Here is a 14074-nt window from a genome sequence, read left to right as displayed (position 1 = left end):
AGCATATCATACAGAGTCAGTGATATCCGTCCTTTATCAGACTTTATCCAAACACACAGAAATACAGTGCATTCAGAAAGTATTCAGACCCCTTGACTTTTTCCACATTTTGTTACGTCAATCTACACACAATACTCCATAATGACAAAGTGAAAACAGGTTTTTAGAAATCTTTGGAAATGTACCTTATTAACATAAGTATTCAGACCCTTTGCTATGAGACTCAAAATTTAGCTCCCGGTGCATCCTGTTTCCATTGATCATCCTTGAGATGTTTCTACAACTTGATTGGAGTCCACCTGTGGTAAATTCAATTGATTGGACATGATTTGGAAAGGCACACACCTGTCTATATAAGGTCCCACAGTTGACAGTGCAAGTCAGAGCAAAAACCAAGCCATGAAGTCGAAGGAATTGTCCGTAGAGCTCCAAGACAGGATTGTGTCGAGGCACAGATCTGGGGAAGGGTACCATAAAATGTGTGCAGCATTGAAGGTCCCCAAGAACACAGTGGCCTCCATCATTTTTAAATGGAACAAGTTTAGAACCACCAAGACTCTTCCTAGAGCTGGCCGCCCGGCCAAACTGAGCAATCACGGGAGAAGGGCCTCGGTCAGGGAAGTGCCCAAGAACCCGGTGGTCACTCTGACAAGAGCTCCAGAGTTCCTCTGTGGAGATGGGAGAACCTTCCAGAAGGACAACCATCTCTGCAGCACTCCACCAATCAGGTCTTTATGGTAGAGTGGCCAGACTTAAGCCAAGACAGGAAGGTTCACCTTCCAACAGGACAACAACCCTAAGCACACAGCCAAGACAATGCAGGAGTGGCTTCAGGACAAGTCTCTGAATGTCCTTGAGTGGCCCAGCCAGAGCCCGGATTTGAATCTCTGGAGAGACCTGAAATAGCTGTGCAGCGACGCTCCCCATCCAACCTGACATAGCTTGAGAGGATCTGCAGAGAAGAATGGGATAAACTCCCCAAATACAGGTGTGCGAAGCTTGTAACGTCATACCCAAGAAGACTCGAGGCTGTAATCGCTGCCAAAGGTGCTTCAACAAAGTAATGGGGTATTGTGTGTCGATTTAATCAATTTTAGAATAAAGCTGTAACGTAACAAAATGTAGAAAAAGTCAAGGGGTCTGAATACTTTCCTAATGCACTGTAGACTGACATTTCCTTTAAACAGGGGATAACTGGAAACATGATTCAGACTAGAGTACACACACGCGCACAGGCACACACTTACACACATATCCAGATAAGCTTTAGCTTACTGTACCACAAGTGCATTCAAAAAAGCATTTCGCTACACCCGCAATAACATCTGCTAAATATGTGTATGCGATAACATTTGATTTGAAAAGGAAGCTGGAAATTAATCCTCCTTCAAAATAAAAGTCAGTAAAACCTCACCGTCCGATGAGGAAGTGTGGCAGAGCGATGATGAATGTTCCCACTGCCATCAGTACACAGCCCATGGCTATGATCTTGGGCCGATGCAGCTTTGCACCAAAGTAACTCACAAATGCTATCACCAACAGGTTACCTGGTAGGGGGACAGACAGACACAGAATTGGTCTGTTCTTAGTTCCCATTTCAATTCTCAAATTGACAAATCTGATTAATTGAAATTCAATTCACGATTTGGAAAAGTAAAATGTTAAGGTTATTCTAGTTACAACTCTATTTCGATTCCATTCCTGAATGGATTCTTGAATTGTCGAGTTGACATGGAACTGAACCCAGTTCAATTTATTCACAATCACAATGCCTAATTCCTCTCATTGATGTAAGTGTTTTGGCATATTGAGTTTCAACATAGTGGCACCGTTGGTTTCCTAATTCCCACTATAGAGTGATTCCTCACAAAACCCAGACCAAAAAATGATATATGTTGTTGACATATATTTGACATTTGTATCTAAAAGCATAATTGAGAAATAATGAATCAAAGTTGCCATATTTCTGACATTTTGGCCTCCCTTAACACTCCATAATGTCTCATCTGTAGATGCTACAAAGCAGAAATGTGTGTCATATGAAGCTTTACCGCTTGCGCTGTAATATGAGTAGTATTTTGATTTCAATAACACATTTCTTACAATAATATATTAATATAGAAAAATATAAACATTAATATTGAAAATATACAAAAACTTATTTGGCAAATGTTTCAATATATTGTTACAAATAATATACTCTATGGGCATATCAAAGTTCCAGAGATGGATCTCTGCTAATTTTAAAGTTATGGCCCATTTAATACAGAGAAATTGGCATAGTAGACAATGTCACCAACCAATCACAGCCCTCCTTTTACTTATATCATTGCACATCCTGCAAACCACCAGCAGAAGGCGACCATTTTGAATAAATTTTCACATTCACTCTGTTGGTAATGCTTACAAATTGGATCATAAGAAAAGAAGAACCCTCCAAATCGAATGACCGAGGGCCAATTGAATGACTGTGCCGTAGCCTGGATAGAGAGAGAGGAGGGAGGGGGGTTGGGGTAGAGCGAGAGAGAGACAGAGACAGAGCGAGAGGGATGGGTGGGTGTGTGTGTGTGTGTGTGTGTGTGTGTGTGTGTGTGTGTGTGTGTGTGTGTGTGTGTGTGTGAGTGAGTGAGAGAGAGGGGGAGTTGAAAGAACGAGCGAGAGAGAGAGAGAGCTAGAATGTTAGAGAGAGAGAAAATTGGGTAGTGGAGGAGAGCGGTGGGCGATAAAGACTTGAATGAGGTAAAAACAAAAGCAGCCATTTCATGATTGAACCAATTGTTGTTTTTCAAGGACAGAGGGATGGAGGGATGACGTCCATTCCATATTAAGGACGTCCATCCGCTCTCACTATTAAGAGGAGTAGGTAGGATATTCTCCCTGTGTGGTTTGGAAAGTCCCACTTCAGAAACCTGCTGTAGAATGCCTCAACTTCTGAACTCCTGAAATAACTGTCCTCTGACTAAGGCCAACCTAGCACTTGGAAATGCCAGGTAGTGAAAGTGTCATTGTGCCCTTCGTTAGTTTAAAATACTGCTTAAGGACAATAACAGTTTTCATTGTGCTGAGAGCTATTGTGCTGAAAACACCTGAACTCACTGACTGTGAATGTGTTTATTTTTCCTTCATTCATTTAGAATACTGTGTGAACTAGAATAACTCCTTTGTTTGTTGCTAAGGGTTTCCCAAAAGGGAAATGTCTCTATGGTTTGAGCAGGTCAAGAGGCACAGAGTACATCCTGATATTAGAGAGTGGTTAAATACAGAAAGGCCTTTGAGGCTAGTCTATGGAGCTCTCCTGAGTCGCTTCAGCACTTTTCTCTTGTTGTTCTCTCTCCCTGTGGTAGGGGCCATTGGAGCCATGACAAGAGGCACACAGCGCATCCTACAGCAGGCTTCTCCTGGTTTCCGTCTACTCTACACAGAAAGGCCCTTGAGGCGAGCTGAAGGGTGGGACTAAAAATGTAAACTCATGTCAAATATACTGTGTCCGTAAAATGTATATAGGTTCATAACGTTTGTGAAACAGCACAGTTGGAAAATCTATGGCAAATAGAAATCAAAACTGGATGGTCTTCAGAGATAGATGGGAGGGGTTGAGGGTAGCTGAAGGATGGGACTAAAAACGAACAAAAGATAACTATTGTAAAATATACTGTGTCCGTAAAATGTATATAGTATGTATAAACTGGAAGTTGAAGCCTAAGTGTTGTTGTCCATTAGTTTAGTCAAATTAGGGGAGGAGTGGTAGGGTTAGGGAAAAAATAATAATAAAAAAACAAAAAAGAAAACAAAAAATATATACAAAAAATATATATATATATATATATATATTTACCCCAAAAATATATAGTGGATTGGAAATTATGCAGACAATTACATTGATGGAATCCACAATCTGTCTGCAATATTAAAGGCCCTTGAGGCAGAGAGGTGTTTCTATATACTCCTAAGGCATGGGCTGAAGGGAGACTCTATAAGGACACTACTGACCTGCAAAATGACTAATCAAAATCTAACACTGACCCCTTACCTTAACCCTAACCTTAACCAAACCCATAGAGATGGAATCTGCAGTAGGGGGAAACAGCACCACTGGCTGCTCCACCACCGTTATTGTTTTTGTTGCTGAGCGTAGGGCAGCATGGTAAAACAAAATGCAGTAAATATAGCTACTTCTGATATTTCTTAATTTCTAGTATTTGTTTGTTTTTTGGGGGGCGTTATTGTATTGCTAGATACTACTGCACTGTTGGAGCTAGAAACATAAGCATTTCACTGCACACTTCACATGCGATAGCATGATGTTGTAACTGGGCCATGACAGTTTCTCAAAGAAGGCTCAATGGTAAGTTTGATCACATTTATGTAGAGGTGTGGGCAGAATGTGTTTCAGTGACTTTCAAACAAAAAATGCATGCTGCCTATAGCGAGTGCCAAACACTGGCCGTGCATTCTGCAAGATTGATTGTTGTTTGAAAGTCACTGATTGTTGCAAGACGAAATGTTGTTCAATATTTTGTTCATCAGTACATGATTGTGTTTATATCTCCTGCCTTGGTATAGGCTCTGAGATGAAATAGGCTACCGCACAGCAATGTCAAATAATTAAAATAGGCTACCGGTCTATTTACTTTCGAGCATGCTTGGCTATTGAATGAGTGATGGATAAATGGTAGCCTAGTAGTTGTTGTGTAGCGGGAATAAACCAGTCATGTCAGAAAAGGAGAGACATGTCTTGCTATATGATTATGATTTAGGCCTATATAATACATGTAAAATAAATATATTAGGCTACATGCTGCTATACGCACACTTTCCCGCAAGTTAAAAATGGATAAATACCAACCTTTGTGGGAAATCTGGTGCACACAAGGTTTAGTTTTTTCTTTGATAAATGTGGACCCTGATGACTTCCTAGAAGGCCTTGGTGACCCATTCATTCACATCTCTTCTCTTCCACAACAACATGGATAGAACGGAAGACCAAAATAGCCCTGGGGATGAGGACGAGGAGGGGGGTGGGGACAGGAGGATGGGGACCTGTGACGCAGACACTTACTTACCTATCTCAAAGCTCCCGTCGATGACACCTGTTAGGTAACTGGGGATGTCAAAGCGTCTCTCCAGCTGGGTTATTGTGCTCTTCATGTAGCTGCCAGACAAGGCCTTGGCAAAGTAGGCAAACGACAGGGCCACAAGGAACATCTGAAGAGCATGAGGGAAGGAAGAAAGGAGAAAGGGAGGTGGCAGAAAGTGAGAGATAAAAGAAAGGGGATGGGGGAAAGAGATATTGGTTATTAATAATTATAAACTGGGTGGTTCGAGCCCTGAATGCTGATTGGCTGACAACCGTGGTATACCACGGGTATGACAAAACATGTATTTTTACTGCTCTAATTACGTTGGTAACCAGTTTATAATAGCAATAAGGCACCTCGGGGAATTGTAGTATATGTCCAATATACCATGGCTAAGGGCTGTGTCCAGGCACACCGCATTGCGTCGTGCTTAAGAACAGCCCTTAGCCGTGGTATATTGGCCATATACCACACCCCCTCGTGCCTTATTGCTTAATTAATACATATCGGATTGTATCAAGATTTTCATCGTCAGAGAGAGGGAGAGGGAGAGTTACCCCTGTGTTGCTCTGATGTACACCACAGCTCTACTTGTCATTGGCTCATTAGCCTATCTTAGCTCCACATTTCCTATTCAATATTCAACTAGGCCTACATGATAGAGCACGGAGGAGAGGAGGATAGAAGAGGGAAAGGAAAAGGAGAGATGGAGGATGAGGGAAGGCAGAGTGTGTCTGTAACTACGGGGTATTGAGGAAGACCAGGACAAAGAGAGGATTAGGAGTCTACATCAGACTTAAGATGTCTCCTTATGTGAGAGACCGGTGACTCAACCATAGCGACTGATGAAGAAAGGATTGTTTTTGACTAGGAAGAGAGGTAACTTATACATTATGGATTGGCCTTCAGTCTTAGAAAAAAAAAGGTCCTATCTAGAACCTAAAAGGGATCTTCGGCTGTCCCTATAGGATAACCTTTTAAAGAACCCTTGTTGGTTCCAGGTAGAACCCTTTTGGTTCCAAGTAGAACCCTTTTGGGTTCCATGTAGAACCCATGTTCCATGTAGAACCCAGAGAGTTCTACATGGAACCCAAAATTGTTTTTTACTTGAACCCAAAAGGCTTTTACCTGGAACCAAAAATAGTTATCCTATGGGGACAGCTGAAGAACCCAGTGTGGGTGCCAGTCTGTTTCTGCTCTCTTGCCATCTCTTGTTTCTACTCTCCTTATAGAACTGTTGTGCCAAACATTAGTGACAAGGTGTTGGCAAGATAGCACAAACAGATCGGGGACTAGGCTAGGAAAGATGAGCTCTAGCATCCATTGCATCAGTCTCCCCGCTCTGGGCCACTCACGACTAGCAACTCCTCCCATCTCTCACAATGAGTAGGTTTGTCTTTTCACAGCGACACATCCACGTTCCCATGGGCTTTTCCACATCAAAGACTAGCCCGGGAAACTACACTGAACAAAAATATAAACGCAACATGTAAAGTGTTGGTCCATTGTTTCATGAGCTGAAATAAAAGTTCCCAGAAACGTTCCATATAAAAAAAAAGCGTATTTTTCTCAAATGTTTTGCACAAATTTGTTTACATCCTTGTTAGTGAGCATTACTCCTTTGCCAAGATAATCCATCCACCTGACAGGTGTGGCATATCAAGAAGCTGATTAAACAGCATGATCATTACACAGGTGCACCTTATGCTGGGGACAATAAAATGCCACTCTAAAATGTGCAGTTGTGTCACACGACACAATGCCACAGATGTCTCAGTCCGGCTTTCAATTTACTCTTGAAAGTTGTAATAGTAGAATGCACAAGGTGAAATTTCGAAATTGGTTAGTGCATCATCAGTTTTCATGTCAGTCTTTGCGTACCTTAGAGAGCTATTTATAACTTGTCACAAATGCCCAGATCAACTAGCCCAATCAGCTAATGTTTTTTAGCCTATAGATTTTGTTGTAATGTTTGAGTCACTCAAATATCACATGAATACACATTAGACATGGCAAAATGTATAGAATTGCAAGAAAATGAGCTTTAAAACTGCAACATTCTCTCTGCATCCCATGAAGAAAATTGTAGAATTGAAGGAAATACGTTTTAAACCTGCAAAATGTTCTCTCAGCCAACAAGAGGGGTGTGGACAGTTTGTGTCATGAACAGTGCTTGTGCCCATAGAAATAGGGGGGGCGCGGGATGTTCCCCAATGCTGGAAGGGAGGCTGAGTGAAAAGATTTGGGAACCCCTGCATTAGATGACGCATTCTTAGTATGGGTGAGTCTAGTACATTGATATTTGTTGCTTACTGTATACATTTTTACTAAACAGTAAGTTCTAAATAGTATGATTAGTACACAGTATGTCGTTTTAGTAAGTGGTAAGAAAGACAGATTTTGGACATGATGAGAGAGAGAGAGCGAGAGAGAGAGAGAGAGAGCGAGAGAGAGAGAGAGAGAGAGAGCGAGAGAGAGAGAGAGAGAGAGAAATCGAGTAATTGACAGGAAGAGAGATGAAAGATAGAAAAGAGAGAGAGACAGAGTGAGAGTTGAAGAGGAGACCATTTGTGGATTAAATGGCTGGTTAAACAAGAGTTTATGTGAGTCCCTCAGCAGTGATGTCCTCTGCATGATATACAGGCTACAGCACACACTATCAATCCATCCAGCCACTCCAAACTATAAAACAAACAAACATAGCAATCCGTTATGGTATCATTATGGTTAATTTGAGGCATTAAGAAATTAACTCATAAATGATAACACCCCAGAGAGCTGTATGAATAGTCTCTGTATGTATGTTCTACACTGGCAGCCAGTCAAAAATCCCTAGAAAGCACAAGCCCAATTACAGACATAAACATCAATTCAGGCTTGAAACCACAACTGGAAGACAAGTGATATTTCAGGGTCGAATGGGACTTTATCTCTCCCAAGTACATTGTAATTCAATATGGTCAGGGGGTTCAAAATGAACTTTCAAGACTGTTCGCTTGCAATAACATATGCCTCAGTAACAACCTTCCCCCCTCTTTCTAACCATACTACATACTATTTAGAATGTACTGTTTAGTACAAACGTATGCAGTAAGCAACAAATATCAACATACTTCTCATCCATACTGAGAAGGCGTCATCAAATGCGTAATTGCGCTTGTTCCTCGCCATTCGTACATTTTTGTAGAGCACATCCCCTATTCTGATTATCAGCTGTTGTCGAACACAGGTGGGTGTGAAAAGACGATTCTCTTCCTCAATAGTGTGCAACAAATTCTACTAGATGAAAACCCGAAATGAGTATGACATCCTAGCATTTAAAGTATACTCGATTTTCACTAGAAAAAATTTTTTATTTGCATACTCAAAACGGCCTACTATTTAGGACACAAGTACGGGTATCCGGACATCTCTCTGTGTCTCTCTCTCCCTCTCCCTCTCCCTCTCACCCTCCTCCCTCTCTAAGTTTTCAGACAGTCAAATCCAGAGCAGCATAGACTGTTGGGCCCAGGCAGAAGGGAGGAATGGCAGGAATAAGGGAAGATAGGAGGAAGGAGAGAAGACCTTATGGTATGGGCAGGCATAAGCTACAGACAACGAACACAATTACATTTTATCGATGGCAATTTCAACGCACGGAGATACCGTGACGAGATCCTGAGGCCCATTGTCGTGCCATTCATCCGCCAACGTCACCTCATGTTTCAGCTTGATAATGCACAGACCCATGTCGCAAGGATCTGTACACAATTCCTGGAAGCTGAAAATGTCCCAGTTCTTCCAAGGCCTGAATACTCACCAGACATGTCACCAGACGTCACCCATTGAGCATGTTTGGGAGGCTCTAGATCAACGTGTACGACAGAGTGTTCCAGTTCCCGCCAATATCTTCGCACAGCCAATGAAGAGGAGAGGGACAACATTCCACAGGCCACAACCAACAGCCTGATCAACTCTATGCGAAGGAGATATGTCGCACTGCATGAGGCAAATGGTGGTCACACCAGATACTGACTGATTTTCTGATCCACGCCCCTACCTTTTTTTATAAGGTCTATGACCAACAGATGCATATCTGTATTCCCAGTCATTTGAAATCCATTAAGGTCTAATTTATTTCAGTTGACTGATTTCCTTATATGAACTGTAACTCAGTAAAATCTTTGAAATTGTTGCATGTTGCGTTTATATTTTTGTTCAGTATACATGGTCATAGAGAAGAAGAATCATTCTGATAAAGGAAAATTGACTTCTTTTAACAAAATAGAGGCATACAAAGACAAAACAAATGTGGTACGGTGTGGAAATAATAACACACGACTGAAGGAAATGAATGCACTACTCATGAAGCATATTTTGATCTTTTCTTATTCAAAAACATAAAATACCATAAAATACTGTCAAAAATGAGAAAAATATTATAATATGATATTTTGGCCATATCGCCTACTCTGAGCTAGATCACAGTTAGATCACATTACAACTGCATGGAAGCAGCAACCTGACCAGCAGCCAAACCTTGCACATGACCAGAGCCCTCTGGAGCCCCTCAAGCATCTGGAGCCTAATTTCCCAGAATTTCCCACTACGGCTTTAGGATTTCCTCTGCTGGTAACTCTATCGGGGGCTATTAGGATACAGAGAGCAGCAAGAGTAATCTCAGGTGCCTAAGGGTTTAGCGAAGAGGTGCTAGGCTAACCGCTAACGGCTAACACAATCCTTTGGCTCTTCTATAATGACATGGCATTTCTCATATTTAGTCATTCAGAGACAGACACAGCAGCCTGGTAGGTAGAACACTTTGCATAAGCTTGTCTAGTGGGAACACATAATTACACTGTCTAGTTGTACCAATATGTATCAACAGAGCAGAGTAGAATGACATGTAGGCCTAGAATACCTCTTACACTAACAGAAAACCAATAACTCAGTGATCTGCATTTAATTAAAAGGCAAACACTGTCTGAGGCCAGCTCTGAATTTCTGTTAATACTATCTATCCCTATCTTGTTAAGGAGGATCCAAGATGGCATAGCAGTGCAGTTGTGTATTATGTTGTGTCCTCGTGTAAATAGCCTGTTTTTTAGTTTTTTAGTCTTTTTTCGTATATATTTCTCTATCTCACTTTCCATCCTTAACTAAATATACTTTCCTGCAACCCGCCTCACCCAATGTGGAATGGATTCTATTATTTCTTCATACCTTTTATCAAGAACCCACGGCTGAAACTAGCCAGCTAGCCAGCTAACTAGCTACTTGCTATTAGCTATTGCTATTAGCCACCGTTAGCGGTCTTCACCACTGTCCGTGGCCTGCACTACCTACCTACCAGCCAGCTCTAGCCTGGATAATTATCGGCCAGTCTGCACAGCGTGCTATCGACCCAGAGCATTTCGGATTTTCTGCCGCAATCACTGAATCACTGGACCCTAACACCAGATCATCACAACTAGCTAGCTGCAACCGTATGGATGTTGTTGTTGGCTAATCACCACTAATCACCACTTGTCCCGAAGCTAGCACCAGTTTGCCTTGAGCTAGCCTCGAGCCAGGCCCATTTCCCGGCTATCCACCTCTCTGTCAACTGGACGGGACCACCTAGTGTCGACACGGAGCCCCGCCGATCCATCACGACTGGTCTGCCGACGTAATCGTCTGATGTGGTTTCAACAGGCTTCCCGTTGCGACGACCACGAAGATCCATCTGCTAGCACCGGCCCACTAGCACGCGCAATCAACAGCCGTGCCTCCTGCTCGCCTGTGCTGTAGCAGCCTACGAACTGCTCCCGGACTTACCTATTGCTGTTCACCAGACCTTATGATCACTCAGCTACACATCTGATGCCCGCTGGACTGTTCCTTTACACGGTACCCCATCCTGTTGATCTGTTTAGCCTCAACCCAAACTTTCATCGCCATTACCAGTTGTTGTCTTAGCCCTCTCGAATAACACCTGTTATTGCGTTATGCCTCTCTCCCATGTCAATATGCCTACCCTATTGCTGTTTGGGATAGTTCTTATTGTACTATTTCACTGTAAAGCCCCCCAGAACCTGCCTCAGATAGCTTCTTTGTCCCACCCCCCATACACACGGAGACCGGCTCAATCGGTACCTCCAGTGATGCTATCTCTTTCATCGTTACCCAATGCTTAGGTGTACCTCCACTGTACTCATATCCTTCCATATCCTTGTCTGTACATAATGACCTGAATCTATTCTACAACGCACGGAAATCTGCCCCGTTTATTCTCTGTACCCAATGCACTAGAAGACCAGTTCTTAAAGCCTTTAGCCGTATACTTATTATATTCCTCCTCTGTTCCTCTGGTGATGTAGAGGTTAACCCAGGCCCTGTAGCCCCCAGCATCACTCCTACTCCCCAGGCGCTATCATTTGTTGACTTCTGTAACCGTAAAAGCCTTGGTTTCTTGCATGTTAACATCAGAAGCCTCCTCCCCAAGTTTGAGTTATTCACTGCGTTAGCACACTCTGCCAACCCTGATGTTCTAGCAGTATCTGAATCCTGGCTTAGGAAGGCCACCAAAAATTCAGAAATTTCCATCCCGAACTACAACATTTTCCATCTAGATAGGGGCGGAGTTGCAATCTACTGTAGAGATATCCTGCAGAGCTCTATCATTCTATCCAGGTCTGTGCCCAAACAGTTTGAGCTTCTACTTCTAAAAATCCACCTTTCCAGAAATAAGTCTCTCACTGTTGCCGCTTGCTACAGACCCCTCTCAGCCCCCAGTTGTGCCCTGGACACCATATACGAATTGCTTGCCCCCCATCTATCCTCAGAGTTCGTACTGCTTGGTGACCTAAACTGGGATATGTTTAACACCCCGGCCGTCCTACAATCTAAACTAGATGCCCTCAATCTCACACAAATTATCAAGGAACCTACCAGGTACAACCCTAAATCCGTAAACATGGGCACCCTCATAGATATCATCCTGACTAATTTACCCTCTCCATCTTAAATAAGCATGCCCCATTCAAACAATTCAGAACTAAGAACAGATATAGCCCCTGGTTCACCCCAGACTTGACTGCCCTTGACCAGCACAAAAACATCCTGTGGCGTACTGCATTAGCATCGAACAGCCCCCGCGATATGCAACTTTTCAGGGAAGTCAGGAACCAATATACACAATCAGTTAGGAAAGCAAAGGCTAGCTTTTTCAAACTGAAATTTGCATCCTGTAGCACTAACTCCAAAAAGTTTTGGGACACTGTAAAGTCCATGGAGAATAAAAGCACCTCCTCCCAGCTACCCACTGCACTGAGGCTGGAAACACTGTCACCACCGATAAATCTACGATAATCGAGAATTTCAATAAGCATTTTGCTACGGCTGGCCATGCTTTCCACCCGGCTACCCCTACCCCGCCACCAGCTCTGCACCCTCCGCTGCAACTTGCCCATGCCCCCCCGCTTCTCCTTCACCCAAATTCAGATAGCTGATGTCCTGAAAGAGCTGCAAAATCTGGACCCCTACAAATCAGCTGGGCTAGACAATCTGGACCCTTTCTTTCTAAAATTAGCCGCCGAAATTGTCGCAACCCCTATTACTAGCCTGTTCAACCTCTCTTTCGTATCGTCTGAGATCCCCAGAGATTGGAAAGCTGCCGCGGTCATCCCCCTCTTCAAATGGGTGACACTCTAGATCCAAACTGTTACAGACCTATATCCATCCTACCCTGCCTTTGAAAATATTTGAAAGCCAAGTTAACAAACAGATCACCAGCCACTTCGAATCCCACCGTACCTTCTCCGCTATGCAATCTGGTTTCGAGCTGGTCATGGGTGCACCTCAGCCACGCTCAAGGTCCTAAGCGATATAATAACCGCGATTGATAAAAGACAGTACTGTGCAGCCGTCTTCATCGACCTGGCCAAGGCTTTTGACTCTGTCAATCACCGCATTCTTATTGGCAGACTAAATAGCCTTGGTTTCTCAACTGACTGCCTCGCCTGGTTCACCAACTACTTTTCAGATAGAGTTCAATGTGTCAAATCGGAGGGCCTGTTGTCTGGACCTCTGGCAGTCTCTATGGGGTGCCACAGGGTTCAATTCTCGGGCTGACTCTATTCTCTGTGTATATCATTGATGTTGCTCTTGCTGCTGGTGACTCTCAGATCCACTTCTCACGCAGACGACACCATTTTGTATACATCTGGCCCTTCATTGGACACTGTGTTAACAAACCTCCAAACGAGCTTCAATGCCATACAACACTCCTTCCGTGGCCTCCAACTGCTCTTAAACGCTAGTAAAACTAAATGCATGCTCTTCAATCGAACGCTGCTTGCACCCGCCCGCCCGACTAGAATCACTACTCTCGGCGGGTCTGACTTAGAATATGTGGACAACTACAAATACCTAGGTGTCTGGTTAGACCGTAAACTCTCCTTCCAGACTCATTAAGCATCTCCAATCCAAAGTTAAATCTAGAATCGGCTTCCTGTTTCACAACAAAGCCTCCTTCACTCATGCTGCTAAACATGCCCTCGTAAAACTGACTATCCTACCGATCCTTGACTTCGGCGATGTAATTTACAAAATAGCTTCCAACACTCAACTCAGCAAATTGGATGTAGTCTATCCCAGTGCCATTCGTTTTGTCACCAAAGCCCCATATACTACCCACCATTGTGACCTGTACGCTCTCGTTGGCTGGCCCTCACTACATATTCGTCGCCAAACCCACTGGCTCCAGGTCACTTCTAGGCAAATCCCCGCCTTATCTTAGCTCATTGGTCACCATAGCAACACCCACCCGTAGTATGCGCTCCAGCAGGTATATCTCACTGGTCATCACCAAAGCCAACACCTCCTTTGGCCGCCATTCCTTCCAGTTCTCTGCTGCAAATGACTGGAATGAACTACAAAAATCTCTGAAGCTGGAGACACTTATCTCCCTCATTAACTTTAAGCATCAGTTGTCAGAGCAGCTTACCGATCACTGTACCTGTACACAGCCCATCTGT

At 43.3% G+C, this 14074-nt stretch overlaps 1 protein-coding gene across 1 annotated transcript in view; it reads right to left on the bottom strand.

Annotated features, from left to right (window-relative positions):
- Nucleotides 1–14074, bottom strand: part of LOC123483301 (solute carrier organic anion transporter family member 1C1-like) — a 52593-nt gene that overhangs the window by 765 nt on the left and 37754 nt on the right. The window contains exons 3-4 of the mRNA XM_045213001.1: nt 5064–5205; nt 1415–1547 (exon numbers count right to left, since the gene is read on the bottom strand). Of these exons, the coding sequence (XP_045068936.1) occupies nt 1415–1547; nt 5064–5205 (275 nt within the window). The remainder of the gene's footprint in view (nt 1–1414; nt 1548–5063; nt 5206–14074) is intronic.

The sequence above is a fragment of the Coregonus clupeaformis genome, unplaced genomic scaffold (genome assembly GCF_020615455.1).
Source record: "Coregonus clupeaformis isolate EN_2021a unplaced genomic scaffold, ASM2061545v1 scaf0070, whole genome shotgun sequence".
NCBI classification, from domain to species: domain Eukaryota; kingdom Metazoa; phylum Chordata; class Actinopteri; order Salmoniformes; family Salmonidae; genus Coregonus; species Coregonus clupeaformis.
The sequence above is the reverse complement of the archived record's forward strand: the minus strand, read 5'-3'. Positions and strand labels throughout refer to the sequence as shown.